Below are 16,909 nucleotides of genomic sequence, written 5' to 3' on the forward strand. Positions count from 1 at the left end.
CAAACTTAATTGTCTGACCTTGTATATGTACACACACGTATGTAAACACACATGTATACACACATACACACACACTTGTAATTCTAAAGCTTGTAGCAATACCACTTAACTCAGTGATATATATATGTAAATTCTTTTTCATTTGCTTTTTTTTTGCCCCTTTCTCTGTAGACACTACTCTGGACCAGGCCTTTATTAAATAATACCGAGACTATTGCACTAGTCCTCTAACTGGTCTTGCTACTTCCAGCTTGCTCCTTTACAATTCAGCCAATGCACTGCTGTCAGATTGACCTCCTATACCTCCCACCTTTGCATCTATCACCCCCTCAAGTTCAGAATCCTTAAGTGACTCCCCACTGTAACAAGAACCACCAGCTCCTAAGCCTGGCAGTTAAGGGTCTCTCTTTCCTTTGTCCTTTTACGGCTCTCCTATGCCCTGCAGGTGTTTTGTTTCAATTTAATTAAGCTATTTATTGCTCCCCAAGCCAGCCACCTTGCTTTCATCATGTCCCCTTTCTGTAACACCCTTGTCCCCTTCCTTGCAATCACAATCCTAAATGTCTTTCAAAGCCCTGATCCAGTACCATTTCTGTAAATCCCTAACCAAAAAGTTTCAGCCATGTCTTTCCTCCTCCACATGCCCATAACACATGTCTGTGCCACTCTCCTGGCATTTATCAGGTAGGACTTGCTATCTTTCTATAGCCCAATGTGTTCTTTCTCCTAAACCAGACTGAGCAACTTTAAGCAACTCATTGCCATATATTCATTTGTACAAAGAAGACACTGACTACAGTTTCATAATGATAATGGTAACCAAATAGACGTGCCTTCTTCAGTGTTCAGCTTCAGAACCATGTTTCTCAAACAGGCTTAGGTGGACCCCAGAGGTACACTGGGTACTGGAGAAAACAAGATAAAGATGAAGCATTTTTAAGACTTTAATTTTACTTAGGTAATATACAATGTTATCTTTAAATAATATGAACTAGATTATAATTTTTAGACGAATTTTAAAGACAAAGTTAGACAATAAAACAGGAGTTGTCAAGTAAGTTTCTAGTCCTCAGCAGTTCACTTTGGGCAGTATTTCCGGGTCAGGTCATCTTCTCTTCCTTCCAGGGGTGAATTCGTGTTCTTATACTCGTTGAGGATGTTATGTGGAAACGTTTGAGAAATACCCTATAGATTATAAATGGGTAATAGAAAAAAATAGAATCATTTCTCTTTTTTTTCATCATTTCCATTTTAAGATGCACTCAACATACATTTTTGTTTTCATTAAAGTGGGTAATAGAAATTAAGGCTAAAAATTTTTTCAAGTCTTTGTTTTACTTCCTTGGTTACGATATATTTGTGACATCAAACAGAAATACGAATAATGAGTTTTAGTACAACCACTCAAATTAAATGTTTCTCTCAAATGTTAAAAGCCCTAAGTGGAAACATTTTTTTACAAATGGGAACAATTATCTGTAAGAACAGCTTATTGTGGGTTTCAAATAATACATGGAAAAATAAACACATTTTAGTTAAAAAATAAAAACGTTTTTAATGCATTTTTTAAATATCTAACTTAATTTTTAATTTACTGGGTTTTTTTGTGTGTTTTTTTAATTTATTGGGGTGACAATAATTTACTGTTTTTGAAATGCAGAAGTAGTTTTGTGTCCTACTTTTGAAAATGAAACTTATTATTTAAGTCTGAATAAAAATGTCTTCATACCTAAGTAGATGTGCTTATCTATATACCTATCTACTACTCATTCACACATACACACACACACATATTCATGAGTGTGTGATATATATATATACACATATACATATATATATATATATATACACACACACATATATATATATCTCGCTCAAGAACAGGCAACTAATTAACTCAAATCCATTGCTTTATTAGTCTGATTTGAACAGCTATAGATGCTATAGATATAGATATATCATATATCCCATATACCATCCATTAACACATATATTACCTTAAATTTATTGAAATTCACAGAACATGTAATGTGTACTAGAAACATAGAGAAAAATTACTCAACGAGTAACTGAATCTTAAAAAGAATCCTCAAACTGACACAATCAGAAGAAATAGTCCATTGTGTGCTTCAGATAAGACATTGAGGTTCTAATGTTTTTAACATAAGTACTAGAGGAAATGTGCTCCTTGAAATTCCCCAAGCAAGTTTTGTCGTAAGTCTTTTTCAGCCATTAAGAGCTATAAACCAACCATGAAGTTCAACCATTGTTCTTTGAATTTATTTTATATAAACTGTTGATGTATTTCACATGTTTCTGGTATTATTCATAATTTAGTGCCTAGAGGCTTCTCTGGCAATTATCTGTTCCTTGCCTAAAAGAATTTCTCTTGTGCTAACTATTCTTGTGTATACGGGTCACACCATGGCTGCCGGTATTGTTTTTTTCATCTTACACAGAAGGTTAGATTTGAATTGAACCCAGAAAACAATCACTTTCAAATTTCTAGTTGAGGAACCGGAGACCAAGATAAATTGTAAATTGTCCAAATCCACAAGGGATTACTAGAGTTCTTTCACCTCTTCTAGTCTTCCATTTCTAGTCAGAAGAATCGCCATTCTAGTTCAAAACCTCTAAAGCATCAGACAGGCTCTGTATTACTGCACTGGGGCAGGAAAGAAAAAGAGGTGATGACTTTGACGTTCGATGCAGGCACCTCAGCAACAGGCAGCAACTGGTTAACTCAAATCCATTGCTTTACTGGTCTGTCTTGAGTGGAAATACCACCCTGTACTTTAAACCAGCTCTTGAAATTTGTCCTTCCTGAATCCAACATGAGATCAATCCAATTCTGAATCTTCTGAAAATTTGTTAAAAAAATGAGATCAGCACTTCAGAAGGTATAAAATGTCTAATCACTATGTCGTACACCTGAAACTAATATAACAGTGTAGGTCAACTGTAATTGAAAAATACATTTTCAAAAATACTAGAAAAAATTAAATTAAAAAAACGAGATCAGGTTTCTTCTAAGTCCATTTGGGAAAATCCGTCTCATGTAAAAACCAAGTGGTCCTCCCAAGGATGCCTTCCAGTAGCAGGGTTGCTGCTAACACCTTGGTCATGACTGGCTCAATTAAAACTTTAGATCAAAGGTTCCTTTGTAAGAAGCTAGATATTATTGCTCCCCCTCTCCCCTGAGTTTGTGATTTCTTCTAGCAGATACTATCACATCTGCAAACTGTTTCTTAGGGCTTCATAGGGCAGGGAGAGAGAACAGCAAAAAGTTAATTTCCTATTGAAAACAACAAACATAAACATGTTCCCATTAGCCACTGTAAATATAAAATGATGGAGGTCAGAGAGATGTGGAAGAGGCAGTCAAAGAGATCTGAAGTCTGAGAAGGGCTTGATGTGGCTTGCAGAGGAAGGGGGCTGCATTAAGGTAGGAGAAGGGAATGAATTCTGCCCACAACCGGGGAGATTGGACGAGAACACTGAGCCCCAAATGAGAACACACCTGGCTAACACTTTGATCTTTAGCTTGGTGAGACCCTGAGCAGAGAAGCCACCCACATCATGCCAAACTTTTGATGCACAGAAACTAAGGGTAATAACTGCGTTGTTTTAAGCCACTTCAAAATAAAATAAAATAATGTTCAGAGGTCCTGAGTTGGCTCATGCAAGATGTAGGTTCAAATTCTAGCTTTGTCACTAATCCTTTGTATGACCTTGTATCATGTCATCTAGACCCTGAATCTCATATCCCATCTGTAAGTTGGGGGAGGTGCATATTAACATCTACTTTCTAGAGTCGTATAATATGAAGAGCAAAATGAAACGTGCTTGAAAGTACTTCACACACCATATAGCATTATGTAAATGCAAGTGTTTTTTTTACAGTAAACCAAAATCATTGTGTTGATAAGAATTCTGTATTTTCTCTCCAGATAGCCTCCATTTTAATTGAGCATAACATTAGCTAAATGTTTATTTGTGAAATGCTTCTTTGTGAAAAAGCAACATAATACAATTTTTAAAATCTAAAAAGACAATGTATTTACTGAGGTCATTCATCCCTCAATGCACTTTTACAAGTTTGAAATCTATTAGCCCCCCTCCTCTCCTTTGGGATTGGTGTCTGGCTGAAAACTTGTTACCCACACTCATAGCTATAGTACACACAGTATAATGTACCACAGGACTGCAATGGCTCCTCTCGCCTGCTAACAAACACTTAGAAGCACTTTGACATTCATGATCTCATACACTCCTCCTAAGCCTGAGCTAAGCCAGATACAATGATGTTGTATGATAAACGGCTGGCCCTGTACCACACCACCAGTGAAGAGCAAAGTCAGGCCTGGAACTGAAGTCATCTTATTGCAAGCTGGGTGACTGTCTCCCCAACCCCCTCTGCCTGAATTGGCAGAGGGCAGAGAGAACAGAGGATGCTTACTGCTTCTGTGCCCAGGGTGACACTACATTTGCCAACCCTCTCCCAATACTCCGTTCATGTGCCCTTGTGGTGCCAAAGTCCCAGGGCCAGGCTGGAATTTGGGACACACCACGCAGGGTGATGTGTGGATTTCTGGACTTGTTTGCTTTTAGTTAAACAAATTGGCTGGGCTTTCAAAAGTAAGTCCAGGTTGATCAATGATCAGAAGTCTCGTAACTCACCTCAAGAAGACCTTCGTGTTCATTTTTTGTGAATGTTTGCAATAGCACTAATATTAACCACCCATGCACTTCTCCAAGAAGAAAATATACCCCTCGAATCATGCCAGGTCATTAAGGAACTACCAGGTAAAATGGCCAATATTAGACTTAATCTCCTTCTCATCAACAGCCTAAATTCTAGTTTTAACACACAAAAAAAGGAAAACATAAAATTGTACTGATAAATTGAAAAACAGCAGAAAATGGGATTCAAAACATAACTTCTTTATACACATCAGAAGTTCCTCGAATAGGTTCACTATTTAGAGCCTCATTTCTTGTTTTTGAAACTGCCAGTCAGTTAATTTATTTAATGATAGGCCACAAGTACACATTGGAGTACAAGCTAGTGATGTTAATAGGAAAGGATTTGGACCTAAGTTAACCATCGCTTTGAGTCTTGATTGTGAACATTAAAAGGAACCTCTGAGAATGTACTCTGTATTTGTGTGGAAGAGGCAAACATTTTGGCATTTGAAGTAAGTATAATTCTAGGTGCAACGTTAGCAAGTCAGATACACACCACCTAGTTATTTAATGAGTCACCTTCCATCACCTGCCCTTCTCCTCCAGTTGAACCTCATGGAGTGACTGGGTTTTATCTCAGGGAATGGCCATCTGCGATAGGCATGCTGTCAAACTCACCAAAACAGAGTCAACACAATTATTTGAAATAAGTTATTCTCTTGCATCTACGGCCACTGATGCAACTAATTGAAAGGGGAGTACATTCTCTTGGAACTCACATATATGGGAGTAAAGGCTCAGAATTACTGATGAATGAAAGGGCATTAGAGTACTTTCAAGGAATCTGGCATTCTTTTTGTGGCTGCCACTCATAATATGACCCTTAGCAAGACATGAACACAAAACCATTGCTTTTTCTATGAAATGGATCTGTTCCATTTATCTCAGGATTGTTCTCAAAGTTCTTTAAAAAGTATATGTTAAACCTCATTTGTAACAGCTTTAAAAAATAAATAAGTATATGTAGACATATATAAACATATCATTGCTGTTACTTGAAATTAATTTTTCTCAAATGTACAGTTGGATAGTATCTTTAAAGTCGAAAAAAACCTAGATTTATTACCTAACAAATGGAAATAATTGAATTACTGAACAACCTAATTACAATTCTCCTCCAAATTCACTAGATTCATAATTTACATTGCAATGAGTCTGCTGATTAGGCATTGATTAAAATCACTGCTGTATAAAATTGTTCATTCAATAAGTCTTTGGGAATGCAAATTCAAGTTTAGCAAACAATAAGCACACTTTAAAAATGAAATAATGTTGACATTCTAGGAGACAATTAAGCAAATTAAGAAACCATAACTCAAAATGTTTTAAAATGATCTTACTGATTTCCTCAAAATTGAATTAAAAAATGAAATTTCAATTTATAAGTCAATTATAAACCTCAGCAGTCAGGTATCATACTAGAAACATCTAATATTTAATAAAAAGGCATCAACACCAGTATCAGAATGTGAGCTTTCAGTTTTGCAGAAACACAAGTTCTAGTTGTTAACCAACTTCTGGCACTTAGCTTTAGGGGAGGCCTGCCTTGAGTACTAATCAAATGGAAATGACCTTAAGTTAACTCTCTAATGTAAATCCTTTTTTAAAATATTGTGACAAGAAAACACATTCCTTTAATAAACTTTTGGAAGGTTAGAACTGACCTTAGAGAGTATATAGTTCAACCCTTATTTTACAGAACTAATGACTGTGATGCCCGGCGGTATTTTTTATTAGAATGATCAAAGACCTAAATTATTGGTTATTTCTCTGGATAAGGATCAATGCCTGTGCACTGGCAGTTTAGAATAGCACACATACAAGAAAGTCTGCAACAACTAAAAGCATTACAGTTACTCCCATTTCTTTTAAGAAAAAAGGTAGCATGAGTTACTTCCATAAATTGAAGATTCTGGTACTTTTTGTCAATTCTGAGCCTAGGTTTTAATAGCGACCTAGATGATAAAATTGAACGTGTCTGGAAACATGCAGCACAACAAAAGTTAACACACTTGATCTCCTGCTCCACATTTATTGGGGCTAGAGAGACTAAAACAGCTATTTTCCTCTCAAGTAATTGAAAAAATATGACAGCAATTTCTTAAATACGTGACAAGTTTTCAGACCACAAATCAACATGAGATGTAACAGCCTATAGATATCAATTGTGACAGCTTTATAAAATGTCATTCATCTAAGGCATTCTGAAATTTTCTTTAAAGCTGTACACATACATACATGATTCTATATACATAAAGGTATCCATTCATGAACAGAAAGTCCTTTAGAAGCACTGTCTAGGAGAGTCTAAAATAATACATATTTAGATTCTGAATAATTTTTAAGAGACAATTTGGGATTCCAAGTAACAGTGATTTATATTCAAATACACATGTAAATTTTCAGACCTGGATAGGTAAGACTTTTGTTATGCAGGCTAAAAGGAAATTCACACTGTGAATTATTCATTTTTCAAAGACTTCCTTCAAAAGAGAGATTTCAAGTCCAGAGCAAACATCCATGGCATGAACAAACAGGATACCTAGGATTCTAAAATGTGTTCCCACATGGCTTTCCTCCTCACCTCCCTGCCTAAGAACAAGAGAAAAATTCCTAGAAGGAGCAAAAGCTAGATGTTGTGCCATTACATCCAGTAGTGTTTCTAGATGCTGGGTTATTGTATCGATTATATTTTTGGTGAATGATTTTTTATTTTTATTTCAAATGGACTATACCACTCTAAACACAAAGGTTTTTGCCACACATCCAAACATTACCAGATTTCTTTCTAGTACAGAACAAGAATCACTAGGAAAGGACAAAGTTCACAAACAGAGGGAGGAGACCAGGTTAAAGTCTTTCACTGGCCAATTATCCAAAATGGCAACATCAGTCTGTTACCAAAATTGTCAGCTCTCTACTTTTATAAACAAAATCTCTAGATCGGCTTACATCTTACCCTTTGATGCACCAGAGATATATTTGGGTTTTGCCTACCAACGGGTCTCTGTTGATTCTGACGATCTTACACAGGCCAATTTGTTCAGCTACTTAAGAAAGAAGCCACGATTTTCCAGGTACTTTTCAATACTTAAAAACTTAAATTCAGTTATTTCAAATCTGTGTGACAAACAGTCCCCCCAAAAAGAAAAAAAGAAAAAAGTAGCTAATTCTGTTATAGTATCTCTGACAAGTTCCTTCAGTTTTGCTGAGGAAATAACTTAGATGTTTTCTTCCACTTTACTTCAAATTGCGGAGCTCCACTTCTAATAACACAACCTTTTAGATTACTGGAAATCAGCCCGTTTCAAGATTTTGTGTGGAACCAAGTTTGGAGAGTTTACTAATGGAGGAGGAGTACATTGCCACTACTGACATTCTTGATACAAAAATTCAATTTCAGTTGAGTTCCTGTGATCCCCTGAGCAGTTATAAATGCCCTTTACTGTAATGAGGCAGTGTAAGACAAAGCAAATAATTCAAATACATGTACATTTATATTTATACTAATATGAAACACATTGATAGAAGACAGTATTGATTTTTTTCCTGAAGTGTTTAGTGTTTCAAAGGAACATAAAAACACCTAACATTGAGAAATTTCTAATAAATGATTAAAAATGCTTAAGGTTGGCTGCCATTCAAAAGTTTTCCCCGAGTTCTCATCAATGTGCTATACAAACTGTAAAATATACATGACCAAAACAATAAAAATATACATGACCAAAACTACTATACATATGTCAGACATCAATATGTACATGTGAATTAAAGTTCCTTAAATATACACATCACCACTTAAGAATACATTCCATTACATACGCGTAAGCAAAGCATCATTCTTTACTAACAGGTCCAGGATAGCAGCAATTTAATAATCTAGTTATCCAGTTACCTCAGAAAACGTCACATGTCCTGATAGTTCCTGACGTGGTATCCCTGGCTTCCAGGAGAGTTCTCCATTAACATTTAATACAGTTCTCATGAGGCACCAGGTTACATTACTAATGGCAATTATATCATCCTGTCATTGGAGAAAAAGTTATTGACCTTTCAAAACCCATTTATTCAAAATCTGACTAAGGGTATAATGGGAAAAATTAGTTACAATGAGGTGATACAAATCCAAACTATTAAAGATTATAAAGCTTTAACATTTTCTTTCTTACATATTTGTGTGGTTTTATCAGTGCCTTGTACATACAGGAAAGTATTCAGATTGCCTTAACAGATACTAAACTCTGCTGACAAGACAGCTGCTCTGAATTGTGTCTGAAAATACTCAAGTTTTACAAACTGAGATGGCATGATGTCATACTAAACATTGTTTTAAAAGAGTCATGTTTGTGAGTCTACACCTTTGGGTAAGTTAAGAACTTTCAACCAAAATTTACATATATAATATGCAAAAAATCTTCAGGTTGATTTCAAATAAACCATATTAGTCACAGAAGGAAATATACGAGTAGAACGCCTTTTACCTACACATTTATTTTGTGCGTACTATTGTGTGTAATAACACACAATATTATTTTGTGTGTATACCCATGCATGCCCAATGGATAGAAATTCTAGGTAGACAGCAAGTTATATGGATTCTAAATGTACGTGTGGATTTTAATATTCACTCTTGGTGTGTACTTTTTAAGGTCCAATTCTAAATCTACTGGGTATATGAACACAGAGCTCAAGAAAAGTCCCTGTTATCTCTGATGAAGGTTTTGAACCTCTGCCACTCCATCCATATACTTCATGTAAAACAAGCTTGTAGACTGCAGCTATTGGCTGTAAGAGAAGAGTTTATCACCTTAAACAAGTTATACTTGCCAAGGGAGAGAGACTAAATTAGACCATATTGTTTTACATGCTGAAACCTTTTTACTGGGAGGGGACAACTCCCTCTGCACAGCAGTTTCTCCTGCTTGAAGCTGAGATCACACAAGGAGAAACCTATTGTGTTTCAGCCAAGTCACCGTGGGAATGCTGGGAAAGCACACCCAGTAGCTGGCAGAGGCAGAACCACAATATCGACTTCTAAGATAAGCAGCCTGCTTTATCGCACTTTTGAGAATTTTCCCTGAAACAATTTTATCCATCGGTTCCCCCCATGTTTCCCATGGTGGTCAAATCAACACAGAACAGACTCCGGCTTCTCAGTTATCATGTGTGTTGCCAACCATGACAACACCTTTATTTTACTGGATGTTTACTCAGGCTCCTTGAATCTGGCTGGAAGTTGAATAGTCCAGTGGGATCCTTCAGATGATAAAATGATGATGTGTTAGTCTCTCCCCAGGAACCTGAAGCTTCTGACATGCTCCATAGACGGAGCCTGGGCTGCAGAGCCCGATTCTCTTTACACAGGAACACACACACCACTGCTTGGCGTTTTCGGATGCCACAGGCGGGCAGGTATGTTTAAAGTCTGGACACAGAGGCACTTCCAAAGTTTGGCAAGAAGAAGGAGGACAGTTCACTAAGTGGGGCTTTATCACTGTGCTGTCTCGTGTGTATAAGACATCTCTGGCACACGGATATAGACAGAGGTCTTTAGGTTGTAGATGGGTCATGCTTTTTCTTCTTGCCCCGACAGGACTTGCAGACACAACAGATTATGCACGGGGACGCCAGGAGCAGCAAGGGGGAAGTCACCAAGGCAACAATGCCCAAGCCCACAAGAATCCCAACCACCTGGAAATTTAGGAAAAAACACAAAACCCATTTCAGCAGTTACATTTTCCTATATGTATACTATACCATCAGCTATGGATGGAATGCTATGTCCCCTCAAAGTTCATGGAACCCTAATCCCCAATACGATGATGTTGCAAACGGGGGCCACTGGGAGGTAATTAGGATATGAGGGTGAAGCCCTCATGAAGGGATTAGTGCCCTTATAAGAAGAGACAACAGAGAGCTTGCTTTCTCTCTCTCCACCCTCTGCCATGTGAGGACACAGTGAGAAGATGGCCATCTGTAAATCATGAAGAGAGTCCTCACCGGAACCCAACCCTGCTGTCACCCTGATCTCCAATTCGCAGTCTCCAGAACCATGAGAAATACATTTCTGTTGTTGAAGCCCCCCAGTCTGTGGTAATTTGTTGTAGCAGCCTGAAGTGACTAAGACACCATCTTGGGCACAAAAAACAGTTACAATTATGGGACCTTTCAGCCAGTGCCCAGCAATGGTCTGAACTGAATAAACCAGGAAGATACCAAAGACTAAATCAAAGATGAGAAGAACAAACCAAATGCGAACTCAGGCTCTGGCACAAGCTCAGTAACATCATGAAATGTTGGTGTTGGCTCTCTATCTGAGTTTCCTCAACAGTCTCATAGGGATGTTAATAATGATTACTAGCCTATTAACACTGACTCCTTCAAAAGGAACAGGGCCTTTAATAAATATGAAATACTATTAAAAATAAACCAGGACTCCCTTTGAACCTGTCCCATAAACACACAATGGCATGTACAGAAGGATGGATGTCCCAGCAGAGGCTCACGTGTTTTAGAGCACTGCCTTTCAGAGCAAATATGCCTTAAAGGACTTTAGGAAAGTCATTCACCATTTTTTTTAGGAAGAAAGAACATCTGCCTTCATTCTGCAGGTCACTGTTAATTACTTGGCTGCTCTGGTGCCCTGCCCCTCCACTTCTCTCCAACAGTCCTGTGCTCATGAATTAAGTTCAGGCAGCTCCTCCACTACTTTTCCCTAACCCTTCCCCAGGACTCCTCCGAACCTCCTAGAATGGGTAAGCAGGAGTAAAGCAGGGAGGATTAACAGGTAGACTTTTTAAGCCACCTTAAGTCTGGTTTGGTTTATTTCATACACCTTTTAAGGTCAGGGTACCTGTGTTCGGTTCCACATCACTGAGGCTCTTGAGTGGCCGAGCTTATTCCTGCATGGCCCTTTGTCATAATGTCTGAGGAAAATGTCATTCTGAAAAACAAAGAGAGCAGTTTCTGTAAACATGCAGTTTTGAATAGTGAGCTGGATACTAACCACATCGGATCACCTCAGGGGAAGGCTCTTTCTGGTGTAGGAATTCCAAACCCATCATCTTTAGACTATGTCTCAGTAGTTTTGTAAATCACCAGTGAAAATAGATCTAATCAGTGAGACTGTTGAATGAGTCTAAAAGAGATTAATGACCTGACCAATTATCTTTGAAAGGTAGCTCTATCAGAGGTGTGATACGGAGTGGGAGGAGTGTGAGCAAGACAGCTAAAAGGTGGTGTACAAAGAAAACAAGGTGATAAAATGCCAGTGACTGAGATGGAAAAGAGAAAAATGCACTCATGAGATATTAAGAAGGTAACTACCTAGGTGGGGAAACAGTGAGAAGAAATCACAGATGGGGAGAAAATCACTGGGTAGAAGGCAGTGTTTTTGTTGAGAGAAATGACAACAGAGATGGATTTTGTTGGGAGGTGATGACCACAGTTTGGACATGTTGAACTTGAGAGATACTTGAGACATTCACGGAGTATCGTTATAAAGGCAGCTGGTTACATAGATGTGGAGAAAAGACTTGGGAATCAGTGTACAGGGGTGAAAGAAAACACAGGAGTAGATGAGATGACCCAGGGAGAGTGTGGACTGAGAAGCAAAGAGGCTGCCGAACACAAACATGTAAGAATGGGTCAAGGAAGAGCCTGGAAAGAAAACTGAAGTAGCCAGAAATATAGAAGGGAAACCTGAAGAGATGGAATCACTGAAACGGAGCCGGTCAAGATGTTAACGGAGAAGAGACTCTACGTAAGAGGACGACTGAAGTGTTCCTTGGATTTTACCCAAAAGAAATCACTCAAAGCCTTGGAAGAATACAGTCAGGGTGTGACGAGGTGGCAATCTGAGCACACAGCAATGACTGGAGGTCAGTAAGTGTCCACAGCTCAAGGTGATTATGCTGTTGAGCTGCTAAAGGAACAAGAGAAATAGAATGGCAGTAAGGGAAGACGTAGGCTTGAGAAAAGTGTTACTTGTTTTTAAATGGGATACAGTTGAATGGGTGGATAAGTTAGAGACTAGAGAGTGGAGAGTAGAAGCTGAAGTCATGGGAGAGAGAAGAGATAACTGAATGGGACAAGTCACCATGGTTCCCAAAGCAGAAGATTTAAAAATGCCTCATCCTCTGAAACAGCAGGGAAGAGGATCAAGGCAGGAACACCCTCAATGCCCGAGCAAAATTCAAAATCCCTCTGTTTGGTGTCTGTCTCAGGGTTGGCTTTCGGACAATCACCCTTCTCCTAGATTCATGCTCTAAAACTTTCCTATAAACAAAGATCAACACCACCATCTGACATAGAACACTTAGCTACAGAAAAAACAAGCCAATGCCAACAAGCCAGTGCCCCTGGCTAAAACCAAGAAAATGAGATCTCAGAAAACAATGACCAGAAAAAGATGCTGGGTATCCAGGCACTTAACATCTGTACCGTTTCATCTCAAGTCCCAGAACAGTACAAGTGACAGAACAGTGTGTTCTTTGCAACACCATACCATAAACACATTTCAGCCAGAGGATGGAGAGATCTGGTGCACATACTTGTTCCCTTACACTCTTGCTTCCTAAGGAGAACCTCATGGGCTCAGCCTCCTTGAGGATCTGAACCCAATTAATATTCTGGTTAAACCCGAAGGAAAATTAAAAAAAGATTTATTGCATTTGTAAAACATGAGGAGTGTACAATCAGTCAAAGCCTCATTCAGAAGATCACTCATTTGGAATTATGAAAGGTCTCGAATATCAAAATGATTGTAATTCAAGGGGTTATAACAATTTTTTTAAAAAAGAATGAAAACACTTCTTTCAACCTGAGCTGCTGAGCTTCTAGAGTCTAAAGTGTCAATTTTCTTCTCCTCAATTTATACCTGTTCTTGAACACTGACGTCAAGCTGGTTAAGGTTCTTACTCAGAGATGTCATCCTAAACAACTTACTGAATTTTCAGTTAAAAATCAGGCAGGTGGTGGCCAGCATGCGTCCTGTGTTAACTGCACACTCACTCACCGAGTGGTTATGATACTAAAGCACTGCATGCATTGCTTATTGAAGCAAACTAAGCAATTAAAATGGAAAGCTGAGAAAAGAAAGACCACCCAACAATGACTGAGGGCTTACCCTAATATGGACATATTTTATAGGTCCAAATTGCCAAAATAGGGAATACATATCTTTAAATAACTTAGGCTACCCCAAGCTTTAAAACACTATAATTGAAAACAGTACAATTCTCAACAATCCTTCACACCACCTTTTAACTCTGAGGTCACCATTAGCCTTAGCACAGGACTGAATGAAACTACACCTGAATTTGAGAAGACATGCTTCATGAAGGGTGCAGGAAAAGAACAATTACACCAGATCCCTTTATCTGGGAAGGGAGCCCTAAAAACAGAAGTAATACCACTGTCGCGCCAGGGAATGAGACAGCTAAATTATGAGATACAGCACTGATTTAAATGGCCTTTTTTCTTTAAATTCAAAAAGAAAGAAACAACCTACTTTCGGTAGGCAGAATAATTGCTCCCCTAAAAGGCCCATGGCCTATTTCCCAGAACTTGTGAACATACTACCTTACGTGGCAAAAGGGATTTTGCAAAGTGTGATTAAATTAAGACCTTGAGATGGGGGAGAGTATCCTGTTTTATACAGATGGGCCCAATCTAATCACATGGGTCCTTTCCCAGCTGTGGTCAGAGGGCATGCCTGCAAGCTCTGACTATGGAAGAAGGGTCAGAGATGTGATGTTGCTGCTTTTGAAGATGGAGAAAGAGGCCACAAGCCAAGGAATGCCAGCAGCCTCTAGAAGCTGAAAAAGGTTGAGAAATTGAATCCCCCTTAGAGCTCACCCCCCAAAAAATACAGCCCTAACTACACCCTGATTTTAATCTGTTGACACCAATATCAGACTCCTAACGTTCGAAGTAAAGATAATAAATGTGTGCTGTTTTAACACAAAAGTTTGTGGTAATTTGTTACAAGAGCAACATCAAACTAATACGCTAACAACAGTCTTTTACATAATAGAATGAAAATGCCCAAAAAAGCCAGAAATGTCCCTAAAACAAAAGCTTGCCTTAAAAGCTTAGGTGACACACTAAGGTCATCAAAGAGAGGTTTTGCAGGCTCAGGAAGTCTCCTTAAGAAAAATAAATTCTTTAGCAGGACAAGAATAGGTAGGTTCAATATTTTCAAAGGAAAGCCTGTAGGATACCGGCGGTCGCACAGGTACAGCATGGAGAAAGACCATCGGAGCAGAGTCTGCCGCGTGGAACTTACGTCCAGGTTCTGGAGACAGTACCAGCAGAACGTGTGCTTGCAGTTCTTGCACATCATCTGAGCACAGCCTTCGTTGCGTTCGATATAAACCCGGCAGACTGGGCACTGCTTAATGGGGGCATCTGCATCTGTCCCAAAGAGGGCGCTAGAAGCAAAGTGGATGAGAAATTACAGGGTGGGCATGGAAAACAATGCCTGATTTTTATTTTTATTTTTAATGCTAGGACCTCAAAGGTGGACACTAACCTGAGCTGTGAGAAGAGTGAGCTGGGTTTAACTAATTAGTTAAATAATGCCCTTCTAGACTCAACTTTATGGTCATCAATGGAATTCCTAGAGCCCCTGATAGGTAGGTCCTGAACTCTTCCTTATCTGTGCTTATTTCATCCCCTAGGGAAACGGTGGGGGTAAAAACAGGAGAAACAGAGATTAGCTGTCCAGATAATGCAAAACAAAAAAGACCTTAATTTATTTATCTTTGGCTTTGAGTGAATGATATAATCCTATTTTCCACAGCTGGTTTAATCCATTGTTTTGCCAAATTATTATTTCGTTCCCTGAGCACACACTGTCTGAACAAAAAGCTCAAGAAGTCCGCTACACAGCAGACAAACTAGCTGAGGATCTAAGGAGGCACAGATAACCTATCTAACGATCTGTTCAAATAAACAAATGGAGGAGGTAGGCGGGAGTCAATAATCCTTTAAATGCCTAATGTCATTAAAAAGACCTGCTCCAAACAGATGGATAGGCCAACACAAGGTCACAGCCTAGAAGGGCACAGAAAATAAGGGAGGGAAGGTGGGGTGAGCCAGAACACAGGGGTGCACTTTAGCTACTGTTAATCAAAAACACCACCTGACACAGAGACATCAAGTTCAGAAAGTACTGTCAAAACTATCATAAAATTCTGTACTCTCAATAACCTTATATAGCAGTGGGACAATTACAATTTTAATCCCCCCCCCCCTTTTTTTTCAAATAGAGAAACTGTCTCTTAGAGGCTGAGTGACTTGCATAAGGTCACACCAATACCAAGTGACAATGTCAGAACTCAGTCCTCCCTCTGGGATCTTTACATTGTCCTGTGATGCTTGGGGAGCTTACTGCGGTGGTAGTGAAAATGTAGGCGGTATTGCGACACATGCCTGCCATGTCTGTTGGATTCTTTTTTTCCCCTTGATTTGTATGGTCTGAGATTCAAGCACAGTACCATAGAGAGGTAGCATGACTGTTCCTGAAGAATGGTTCTACACACTCTGAGGGCACTGGGTGACTAAGCCAACTGGACTGTAACACTGGTATTTCTGTTCTTGCTGATGTAGAACAGCCATAGCCTCAAGCAAAGCAAGGGATCAAACACAAAGGTCTCTCACTCTGGGCCCTGCTGCTGCCATAAAAACCCTCCCTACCGAAAGGTACAGATTTCATTGCTTCTCATCGTAACACAATCTCAACCTTGGCACCATCTTTTCAGAGCACAAAGTACTGAGAGATATGCTCTTTTCTCCTAGTACCTATGAATTTTGAACTGTACTTCACTGAAGGGCTGCTGTTTCTATTGTTGTATTCTCTGATATGATTGGCACACCTCACGAGCTGGCAATTTAATTAGGTAAGAAAATAATCTCTGCGCCACTTTGCAAGTAGGAAGAACGAGATATATAAATAGTAGGTGGTGGGCCAGCCCGGTGGCTCAGGCGGTTAGAGCTCCATGCTCCTAACTCCGAAGGCTGCCGGTTCGATTCCCACATGGGCCAGTGGGCTCTCAACCACAAGGTTGCCAGTTCAGTTTCTCGAGTCCCACAAGGGATAGTGGGCAGCGCCCCCTGCAACTAAGATTGAGCATGGCACCTTGAGCTGAGCTGCCGCTGA

General features: G+C 39.1%; 1 protein-coding gene across 5 annotated transcripts in view; it reads right to left on the bottom strand.

Annotated features, from left to right (window-relative positions):
- Positions 1-930: 930 nt before the first annotated feature.
- Positions 931-16,909, bottom strand: part of RNF144B (ring finger protein 144B) — a 168,817-nt gene continuing 152,838 nt past the window's right edge. For all 5 annotated transcript variants that reach the window (XM_074335176.1, XM_019734276.2, XM_074335175.1 and 2 more), the window contains 3 exons: positions 15,035-15,179; positions 11,600-11,689; positions 931-10,437 (listed from right to left, as the gene is read on the bottom strand). In XM_074335176.1, the coding sequence (XP_074191277.1) occupies positions 10,297-10,437; positions 11,600-11,689; positions 15,035-15,179 (376 nt within the window). In that variant the 3' untranslated portion in view covers positions 931-10,296. The remainder of the gene's footprint in view (positions 10,438-11,599; positions 11,690-15,034; positions 15,180-16,909) is intronic.

The sequence above is a fragment of the Rhinolophus sinicus genome, linkage group LG06 (assembly GCF_036562045.2).
Source record: "Rhinolophus sinicus isolate RSC01 linkage group LG06, ASM3656204v1, whole genome shotgun sequence".
NCBI classification, from domain to species: domain Eukaryota; kingdom Metazoa; phylum Chordata; class Mammalia; order Chiroptera; family Rhinolophidae; genus Rhinolophus; species Rhinolophus sinicus.